Source organism: Sceloporus undulatus, chromosome 3 (assembly GCF_019175285.1).
Source record: "Sceloporus undulatus isolate JIND9_A2432 ecotype Alabama chromosome 3, SceUnd_v1.1, whole genome shotgun sequence".
NCBI lineage: Eukaryota > Metazoa > Chordata > Lepidosauria > Squamata > Phrynosomatidae > Sceloporus > Sceloporus undulatus.
In genome coordinates, this window is record NC_056524.1 from 52865961 (window position 1) to 52877426 (window position 11466).

At 39.1% G+C, this 11466-nt stretch overlaps 1 protein-coding gene across 1 annotated transcript; it reads right to left on the reverse strand.

Annotated features, from left to right (window-relative positions):
- Positions 1-876: 876 nt before the first annotated feature.
- On the reverse strand, positions 877-2929 carry LOC121926725. Its single transcript, XM_042459940.1, has 2 exons — positions 2766-2929; positions 877-2427 (listed from the first exon to the last, which is right to left on the reverse strand). The coding sequence occupies exon 2, from the start codon at positions 2425-2427 to the stop codon at positions 1531-1533; it is 897 nt and encodes a 298-aa protein (XP_042315874.1). The 5' UTR covers positions 2766-2929; the 3' UTR covers positions 877-1530.
- Positions 2930-11466: the final 8537 nt, after the last annotated feature.

Consider the following 11466-nt stretch of genomic DNA (forward strand, 5'->3'; position numbering starts at 1 on the left):
TAAATACTCTTGAATTTTTTCTTGGGCTAGGGTTTGTTCGGAGTAAAGATTTTGATAATATCTAACAAGGACTTTCTTTATTTCTTCTTGTTGTGTGATTATCCTTCCATCTGATCTTAAACGATTAATTGCTCTCTTCTCTTTCTTTTTCTTCAATTTATATGCTAGCCATTTCCCTGTTTTATTAGCGTGTTCAAAGTACTCTTGTTTCGCTTCTTTCAACTTCTTTTCTATTTCTAATGTTGATTGTATTTCCAATTGTTTACATATGACTTTAATTTCATTCTGAATTTTCTTATCTTTCGGGTTTTTTTGAAGCTCTTTCTCCTTCTTCTTGAGGATATCGTTCAGAATTGATATCTTTTGTTTATTTTGCTTTTGTACTTTAATATTCTGCTGTGTGAAGAACCCTCTAATTACTGCCTTTCCAGCATCCCAGACAACGGGTAGTTTGACTTCTTTATCCAGATTTTCATTGATAAACAATTTGAACATTTCTCTAAATTCATCAACAATTTTATCATCCTTCAAGAGTTCCTCATTTAAATACCAATTCTTTATTTTGATAGTTTCTTTTAAAGTTAGTAATATTGGGTTATGGTCTGAGATTTCTCTATTAAGTATTGACATTGTCTTTACTTCACTGATCAAGCTTTGTGATATCAGAAACATATCGATTCTAGAGAATGATTCATGAGGCTCTGAGTAAAATGTGTAACCCTTCTCATTTTGATATAGATGTCTCCATATCTCTATCAAACCATAATTATCCATAAGTTCAAAAAATTGTTTGGGCAATTTGCCCTGTATTTCTTTGATTTTTTCTTTGAAAATCTATCAAGTTTGGGTTCAATTACCCCATTGAAGTCTCCTAAGGTTATAATATTTTCATATTCGTAATTTGCCAATTTTCCCTGAATTTTACGGTAGAACACATTTTTGTTGTCAAGGGGGCCATATATGCCTAATATTAAACATTTTTTCCCTTTCCAATTGATTTCAACACCCAGGTAATGCCCATTTTGATCTTTAAAAATTTCTTTGGATTCTATATACTCTTTCACATATATGATTACCCCACTTTTGCTTTTATCAATAGCAGATACATATTCTTTCCCAAGTTTTTTATTCTTGACAAGTCTTTTGTCTTTATTTCTAATACGAGATTCTTGTAGGCATACCACATCTGCTTTATTCTTTTCTAAAAAGTGAAAAACTCTCTTTCTTTTCTGGGGTGTGTTTAATCCTTTTACGTTCAATGATAGAATTCTCATAGTAAATTTACGTTTTTCAGCTTACTAATGATTTAACACACACCAAGTTTCGCTATTGTGTTGGAAGCTTTATTTATATAATTTGTAAGTAAGTTTATTACACACACAAAAAGAAAAAATCGATAGATAAAAAGAGATTCACCTATTCTACTTAATGTCTTTTAACACTACCAGACAAAATTAATCTCTATATTAAAATCAACTTGAAACTAATTAGGTTACTATAAGTAAATACAAATTATTAATAAGCAGAATTTCACCCCTCTTTTGTACTTTCCCCTCCTCCTTGTCCTTGCTTCTTAAGGTCCTCTTGTATATCGTTTAGAAGTTCTTTTGCTTTCAAAATTGAATTCACTTTGAATTTCTTTTGTTTCCAGCTCACCTGAAGGCCTTCAATTTCTTCCCATTTGAAGGGGATATCGTAATTCTTCAGTTTATCTACCAGAAAGTTGTAGTCTTTTCTCCTCCTTAAGATCTTCCCCGGGATATCTTTCAAAATCATGATTTCCTTGTTTTCGATTATCAGCTTAGATTTAAAGCTTTGTTGTAAAACGAGATCCCGAGTTTGTTTACGTACGAAATAGACCACAACGTCTCTTGGCAGTTTCCTTGTCTTGGCTATGTAAGAGTTTAATCTGTACACCCGGTCTAATTCCCATGGAAATTGAGCCTCTGGTTCGTCCACAAATTTTGCAAGGATAGATGAAAGTTCTACGTATAAATTTTCATTCGTTTTTTCAGGTAGGCCTCGAAGTTTTAAGCAATTTTCTCTCTGCTTCAATTGGAGTCGTAAAATCTGTTCTTGATCATCAATTTGTTCTTTTTCTATCATCTCGATCTTCTTTGTCATTTTGCTAGACTTATCTTCTAAGTCCTTCACCTTTCCTTTTGTTTTGTTTATGTCTTCCTCGAGTCTGTCCAAACATGCTCTTATCTCTCCCAATTCTGTCCTAAACTCCCGTTTCATGTCCTCTGCCGATTTGTAAATTTCAGCGTTTGTTATAGCATTCAGTCTTCTCATTTCTTCAATAAGTGATTCATTTTGTTCAGCCATTTCTGTTGTTTTGGTCAATTTTGGTATTGTTTCTAGTGAGGGTCTTCTATTCGCCTGAAGTGATGTTTGTGCTGTAGCTTTCCTGGTTCCCGAAGCCATCTTAAATGTCGAATAAGAAATGAGAGCTTAACTAGCTGATCAGCTTTGGAATTAATGTTTTAATACAAATTTCCCTTTAATCCACTAGTTTTAAAATTTTAAATGTAGTTAATTAATTAATTAATTAATGGGCAGGTTTAAATTCCCTCTTAAATAATTTTCTAAATTAATTGCTCTAAAGTTTTTACTTTATTTAACTCGAATAAATATTTATAATTATTTTAGAACCCTAATGAACTTTCTTAAATTAATTGTTAAATTATTATAGCGTTATCAATCAAAATTCAATCTGGATTTAATGGGCTAAGTATACGATAAATCAACTATTCAAATATTACCTTATGAATTGAAGTCAATGTACTTCACTAATCAAATTTGCTGGATTGGTATTCTTTGGTCTTCACAGTTTCTCAAGTCTGTAAAATAAGGAGCAACAGGGAGGTGTAGGGGAGTGTATAACTTAAGAAAGCAGAGAGAGTAGTTATACCACACTCCTTTGAACTTATCCTGTCTTTCCCTCCTTTACCAAAAGTTTAGTCTACCTCTTTCACCCTTCCCCCCTGCCCTCTGATTAGATAGCCTATTCAATATTACTCACAGCAAATCACTATAACAATGTAACAGAAAGAATATAACAATGACAAGTTAGATAGTTAACTTATACAGTTATACAATGTTGCACTCACTATATTAAGCTGAAGGACAGAGTATGTCAAAATGTTTCAGAGGTTCTTCACTCCCAGCTTAATTTAAGAAGGTGTGGATAAATATGAATTCCTCTTATTTTGTTTTTAACCTCCTTCAAAGATTTCCCCTTTTCAAAACAGTGGGCAAACTTCAGGGTTTAAACCGTCACCATTTTATATCTATTCAGCCCTTAGCCTTATCAGGGACCTAAAATAAATTACCTCAGATTCTCTGCTTCAAACAAATTTGATTATCACCCTTGTAGAAAAGACAAACTGCCCCACTATGTCCTTTTTAGTCCGTGTTAGGGTTTGTTAAGTCTTCCTTCCCTCTTCTATTATTAGCTTGCACAGTCCTCCACAAGCGTTTTCAAGCCTCTATTCCTCAAGCATCAGCTTCGTCTCACTCTCCCTCTCCTCTCTTCCCTCTCTCTCCTCCTCCCCGATCAGGTCCGAAAATGGCGGCGCTCCCAACCCAGTTGATCTTAAGCCGTCCTCCCTCGTTCAGCAGCGTCTTCTGGTAGTCCAAACCTAAAAAATAAAGAAGAGAGGAAAAGGAAAAGGAGGAAGGGGAAAGAGAGAGAGAAGGAAGGAAAAAAAATAATAACGGGGAAAAGGGATGGGAGTAGATATGAAGACAAGGAGGGCAAGGAGAGAGGCAAAAAAGGAGGAAGTAAAGAACAACGGAATAAAGGTGGGGAAGAGAGGGAAAGAAAGAGGGGGAGGAAAGGAAACTTTGGGAGATTGGAACAAAGCAGCTGGAAGAACTAAAAGAAAAAGAATAGGATCTCTTAAATTCTTCCCTCTGGGAAGTTCGTCAGTCCTCCAAAAAGAAGGAAAAGGAATCTCTCATCGGAGCCAACAGTCACTTTCTCTTATTGATGAAGTGTTTATCCTGTCCATTCTCCTGCTTCAAATTGTCAGTTTATTTCACGGAGAGGATCCTCATGCAGAAAGTAAAGTTTGATTGGTAATAATCCAGATTAAACTAGGTCTTCAAAGCGATTCAAAAAAGTGGTGGCGGCGCCTCCGTCTCAAGCCGCGGCTTGAGACAGCTTGTTGTGGCCGTGGCTGCTCGCGGACTTTTTCCCTGCCAGCGTTCCGTTTGTTTGGTCTCAAATTTTCTTGGTTTCCTTTGCTGGCGGGTGGTCCTGCCGAGCCCCTCTGCCTCCCTCTTCCCTAGGGGGATCCCTTTGGGCAGAAGGTACCTTACCCCAACTGCCCCCGACTTCACAACTAGCAAGCGTCCTCCGGAGCCTTTCCTGAAGTTCGCTTCTCACGCCGCCATTACCACCGGAAGTCCTGAAACTCACGCTGTAGATTAACAAAGAGGTTCTACCTATAAAAATTCATGGCTATTAGAATGTGAGGTAAAATTAAATTCTAATTCTATAATTCTAAAATTTGGTGACATACAGCATAGTAGGAAACTTATCAAAGAGAGGATGCAAGAGCATTATGCTCTGCGGGATATTAATGTCATTAGAGCTTCAAAGTTCTCTTCTAGTTTCCCTTTTTTAAAAGTATGTTTTGGAGAGGAAAAATATTTATCAGAAATAAATCAACCTCTTCTTTGCCACATAAACCCAGACAATGAAAACCAACTACATTGAAGGGAAATATAAAAAGATTCCCAAGGAGCAGCGTATTTGCATTTGTGGAAATGGGGATATTGAAGACACCATACATACACTATATGCTACATTGTAAGATATATAAAACTCCAAGAGATAAATTTCTGAACAGAAGTTTAGAACTTGTAGCTAACCAAAAAGAGTTGGAGAAAAGCACTTACTTGTTAGCTAATACAACTAAGTCTGTTATGTTCAACACTGCTAGATTTGCTGTGAAAGCAGCTAAACTTAGATTAGACTTTGAGGATAAAGGCCTGCCTGGGAATCTGCAGTAAACAGATTATATTAATTTGGATAGAGTATGGAAAATTGTGATGTTTTTCTATGAAATATTTTTGTAATTTTAGTGTAAACATATTGCTCTATATGTTGTAGAGCTAATTGGCTGTGGATGTTTTAAAGAGTTTTAATTATTTTTGTAATTTGATTGCTATAACCTGTATTTTGTTGTCATGAATAAACTGTAACACAATATTTTAGAGGCGCTTTCACACTTCACAGTTATAGTGCTATTAGCTGACAAGGCAATATTCTATGGAATCTTGGGATGTGCATATTGTTGAGGAACCAGAACTGAGTGACCTTAGGCAAGTCACATTCTCTCAGTCACAGGATAAAGCAATGACAAACCTCCTCTCAACAAATCTTGCCATGAAAACCCCATGATACGTTTGCCTTAGGATCGCCATAAATCGGAAACAACTTGAAGGCCAACAACAACATGTGAAAGGGCACCAGAAGTCAGAAAGTTCCTCTATTCATGGGCTTTTCATGGTCACATTCAAGTTTCAAAAATTAAGGGAAGGTTAGACCGCACCTGGAACACTATGTCCAGTTTAGGGCACCACAATTCAAGGAGGATATTGAAAGTTGGAATATATTGAGAGGAGGGAGACCAAAATGTTAAAAGATCTGAAGTCCATGCCCTTTGAAAGCAGGGTATGTTTAGCTTGGATAAAAGACAGTAAATCTAAATATTTGAAGGAATGTCATCCTGAGGATGGAGCAAGCTTGTTCTCTGCTGCTGCAGAAACTAGGACATGGAGCAATGGATTCAAGCTACAGGTAAAGAAATTCCACCTCAACATTAGAAATAACTTCCTCCACAGCGAGAGGTAATTGAGGCTACACCAGGTGCTAATCCTGTTCCAGTGCAAGAGGTAATTGAGACTACACCAGGTGCTAATCCTGCTCCAGTGCAAGAGGTAATTGAGACTACACCAGGTGTTAATCCTGCTCTGCCAGAAGCCAGCCCTGATCTCCCAGCCCCAGAGGAGGAGGCTCAGCCAGGCCCTAGTGCTGGTGGGATTCCTCTGGTGGTACTGCAGCCTAGTGGTGACTCTGGAGAGGAACCAGGCTTGGAGGTTCCCTCCTTTAGGCAGCACAGGGCTGAAAGTGCTGGCAGACACAGGTCCAGGAGGATTGCTGAGAGACAATTGGCAAACAAGCCTCAGCTGGCACTGAGGAGGGAATCTCCTACTTAACCACCTGTGAGATGCTAACTCGGTGCCAGAGTTTATTGCATGATCCTTTGGTGTGATTGCTGCCTGCACTAGCTCCCTGTATCTTGACTCCTTGACTTTGGAATGGACTGGACTATTGCTACCCTCTGGCTGACCTGACCCTGGATTGGACTGACTATTGTGATCCCTGTTATCCTGACTTTGGCTTTGGCTTTCAGTTTGCTATTTCTCTCACTCCCTGCAAGGTTTGTGGACTATTTCCAGCTGCATAGCTACATAATTACCTTGTTGAACCATCCTTATTGGCATATGTTTGTGTGTGCTGGTTGCAGTCCAGGACAATTTTTAAATCACTGTTGAGTTTTTTGTAAAGTTCTACATGGGCAATGCTTTCTGTGGTTTAATTTTCTTGGCAAGATTTGTTCAGAAGGGCATTGCCATTGCCTTTGCCTGTGCCTTCCCCTGAGGCTGAGTGTTACTTGGCCAAGTTCACTCAGCGGGTTTCCATAGTTGAGCAGGGATTTTAACCCTGGTCTCCAGAGTCATAGGCCCTCTACAGACTGGCAAAAAGCGCTAGCCTGTGGGCGGGATGAGGGCTGATAGTCTACACTCAAAGCCCTCACTGCACTATCCAGGTGTCATCTTGGTGCACGCCCATTCAGGCAGTGCACGCCATGATAATAATAAAAAATTATAATAAAATTTATTTGTGTTTCCCCGCCTCTCCTGGTGGATCAAAGCAGGGTTACAGACTAAAAAAGCATGAAGTGTTTACATAAAAATTCAATTAAAAGCAGCTAAAAACAATAAAATATACAACATCTTACAGTAACAATAGCATCAACAAACAAGGCAGGGATCATACACAGACAGGGCAAGTCATTCATATCGGGGGGAATTCATATCAGGTTGGGTATGCTCAGCTAAAAAGCTCGGTTTTAATCTAAATGTTTCTAACGAGGTTGCCGAGCGGATCTCCTCAGGGAGATTGTTCCAAAGTCTTGGAGCTGATGTTGAAAACGCTCTTTGCAAAGTAGCAACATACTTAGAGGTTGCTATCTCCAATAGGTTCTTACCCGATGTTCTAAGAGTGCGGGGCGGATTATATAGGGAGATGCGGTCCCGTAAGTAACTTGGGCCCAAGCCATGTAGGGCTTTATAGGTAATAACCAACACCTTGTACTGTGCCCGGAAGCAGATAGGGAGCCAGTGAAGATCTTTTAAGATAGGTGTAATATGATCAAACCTTGATGAACCGGTGACCAATCTGGCTGCCATATTTTGCACTAACTGAAGTTTCCGAACTTGGTACAAGAGTAGCCCGATGTAAAGCGCATTACAGAAATCTAGACGAGAGGTTACCAGAGCGTGTACCACCATTTCAAGGTCCCTTCGGTCTAGGTAGGGTCGCAGTTGGCGTATCAACCGAAGTTGATAGCAAGCACTTCTGGCTGTCGCATCTACTTGAGATGTCAATTGCAGGGACAAGTCCAGAAGTACTTCTAAACTGCGAACTTCGTCCTTCAGGGGAAGTGTGACCCCGTCCAGGACAGGTTGACAAATTTCCTTCCTTAGGCCCGAGGAACCTATCACAAGTACTTCCGTTTTCTCTGGATTCAGTTTGAGTTCGTTTTCCCTCATCCAGCCCATTACCGACTCCAGGCAGGCATTCAGAGGAGAGATGCCATCCTCAGTCATTGCATCAGTTGGAGACATAGAGAAGAATATTTGGGTGTCATCAGCATAACACCACACCCCATGTCTCCGGATGATCTCTCCCAGCACCCAAACAGTGCTGCACCAAAGGGGTGTCATAAAGCCGCACAGCTGCGGCTGCGGTGCCCCTTTGAGGGCACAAAAAGAAGCTGGTTTTTACGGCTCCTTTTTGTGCTCTACAGGGGCAGGATCAGTGCCATGGCATGCAGTTGCCATGGCAACAATCCAAGGCAGAAATTCCTGACCATCTGTAGATCCCCAAAGTCCAACACTCAAATCCCTACACCACACTGGTTCTCTTCTCCTTCAGTACAGTAGAGCAAAAAATGTTAAAACCTGGATTGGTTTATTTTGTTTGTATTCTGGGCTCTTCAGAGGAGCCAATGCTTGCACATGAAAGGAAAGGTTCTGACTTAAGGTCTACAAATGAAACCTAAATTATATATACTGTTGCTCCTGCTTTTACCAGCAGCATCCCATTCCGACATGTGTCTTCCCTCTGTTAAGTAGAAAGTGTCAAGTTGGCTTCCTGGTGAAAAAGAAATCAATGAAGCAGAGCCTCAAGATATTCTAAGAGAAAGTGATTTATTCCCACTGCAAATTTAACCTGGAATAGAAGTGGCCAGCAGCACACCCTTCAAATTCCTTCCCAAGCTGCTAAAAATGAACTGTATGTTTACTGACAAGCTCAGCTGAATGTCCATCAGTTTCTTCTAAATGGTACCTATTTTTCCAAGCCTTCTCTGTATAATCCAACCTCACATATGGTTCAAAGACATTATATATAATGGATATAATGGAAACCAATATGGTGTAGTGTTTTGAAGTGGTGGACTAAAAGCCTGGGAGATCAGGGTTTGAATCTTTGCTGAGTCACAGGAATACCCAAGGTGCCCTTGGGTATGTCATCCTCTCTCAGCCTCAGAGGTGATAGGATCACCTTTGGGTTGTCATAAGTTTGTTTATAAATGTTTATAATAACCCATTCTCCCATTATATCTTCTCCTTCCACATGCATAATATCTGCATGTTCACTTTGGTTAAGATTATTAGGAGCTATCCATCCATAAAAAATCCTCAATTTCCATAATCAATTACTGTTTGTTTCCTGATCTTACATAAATCCTAGCCGAGCTTCATATTTAGGAGAAGTGGCAGCATGTATAGTAGTTTGAGCACTGGACTGCGACTCTGAGGCTGCATCTGCACAGCAGAAATAATGCAAGTTTACACCACTTTAACTGCCATGGCTCAATGCTATGGAATTCTGGGAAATGTAGTTTGATAGGACACCAGAGCTCTCTGATACAGAAGGCTAAATGAGTCTATCAATTCACAGAATTTCATAGCATTGAGCCTTGACAGTTAAAGTGGTATCAACGTGGATTATTTCTGTAGTCTGGATGCAGCCTGAGAGATTAGAATTCAAATTTGTACTCAGCCATGAAAACCCACAGGATGGCCTTGGGCACATCACAATCTCTCAGCCTCAGAAGAAGGCAAAGGCAAAGGCAAATCTCCTCTGAATCAATCTTGCCAAGAAAACTCCATGAAGCCCATAGGGTTGCCATACAGCAGAACTGAATTGAAGACCCAAAACAACAAAAGGTAATGGGCCATCTTTTCAATATTTGCTAACAACATTGTGAATGGTACAATTGGATCCAAAAATAATCCAATAATTCACTCCAATTTTTTCTGAGTTCCATGTATTTGAATGCATGTTCTTACTATAAAAGAAATTTGCAACAAATATGAACACAAGAATATTGGATTGTTCCTGAGGGCTGCTGGGCTTTGAGGAGATTGGCAGGTGTTGGTTGAAGCAAATAAAAATTAACCCTTGACACCATTTTAAAGAGGATTTATGAACTGATCAAACAATCCTACTTGATGATGAAGGGTTACGCAGACTTTAACCAAATTATTTTTTTTAAAGAAACAATTATTTTATTTTAGTAGGACTACAAATGTAAATTAATAGTTGGCCTACACTGAGTGTTTTTCACTCTGTGTAAAGTACGAATGTTTGTTACATTATCTTATCCAAAGCTATAGAGATTTGCTGTTTCTGAAGTACCCTTGCTCTCTCTCCCTGGTGTTTCATTCAAAATTGTAACTGTCTCTCAGCAAAGGAACTATTATCTATGTCAAGAGGGCCCAGGCACAGATGGCAGTTTTTAAAGTATTTTGTGTTAAGCTGTTAGAGTGTCTTCTCATGAAGGGGAGAAAAAAAATCTGTTTTCCCAGACTGTATTGCCTTTCCACTTCCGTAACTGAAGCTTGCCTGCACACATTTTAGTTCTTAAACATTCTCTAAAGAATTTACAGCTTGACTGGGTCCACTCAATTGATAGATTTGGATCAAATTGACCAATTCACAAGCTATAATGAGGAAGCTTAGATGATTTCTAGCAAACTACTTTTCTCAAACAAAACTTTTGCAACCTAGTTATTTAAAATAAAAAAAGGAAACAAAATAAGGGAGGGAAATTGCTTTATATAGATAACTAAGAAAATTGAGCACTTATATCAGCATCCTCTAAGATAAAGCTGGCTGTGAGGTAATGTGAATTGCACATTTCATGCTGAAAGATTATCCCAAAGGAGTATCATATTGTTTCACAAGCTGATGATAGAATAACAAAACCACAGAATGTCAGAATTGGAAAGAACCTCAAAGGTCATCTGTTCTTATGTGCTTGTGTGATAGCTTGTGTCTTGGCTGCTGGATACATATCCAGTGGCTTGTTGAAAACTAAGGCCAGAATTTGTTTTGCAATGGTAAAGACAAACCCTCTCTGAAGAAACTTGCCAAGAAACCCCCAGGATATTCTTACCTTAGGGTCACCATAAGTTGAAAATGACTTGAAGGCACCTAACAATAACAACAATAAAAAGTTATTTTGAAAAACAGGAATGTAAGGATTCACTTTTTGAAACAAGTGAATGCAGTTTGATGGCACTAGAAATATTAGTGTAGCTATATTGAAAATGTAGCTTTGCAACGAATGATGTGGTTCTGGATTCAGCCCTGAGCCTAGAAACCAGGTTTTGTTGGTGACCAGGGATGATTGTCCACAGTTAAGGTGGGGGTGTTGGTCATGCCCATTCCTAAAAATGTTGGATCCAATCATGGTGACACATTTCTTAATTATGTTTTGTTTGCATTACTATAATATGCTCTATGCTGGGATGTCTTTGAATAGTGTTCAGAAATTTCAGCTGGACCAAAGACCTCTGTTCAAATTGTTAACCAGGGCTGGCTACCAGAAGTGCAGAATTCCCTTGTTGGAACAGCTCCACTGGCTGCTCATCTGTTTCTGGGAAACAATTCAAAGTATTTGTTAATGGCATATAGTGGCTATAAGACGTAAGTCCAATTTATCTGAAGGAGTGCATTCTCCCATATGAGCTTGGTCTTTTTAAAAATTTTCTAGGGAAGCACTTCTCTTTGCTCTGCTACTCTCACAGTTCCATCTGGAGAGAACATTAGAAAGGGCCTTTCCAGTGGCTGCCCCCAGGCTATGGAACTTCTTT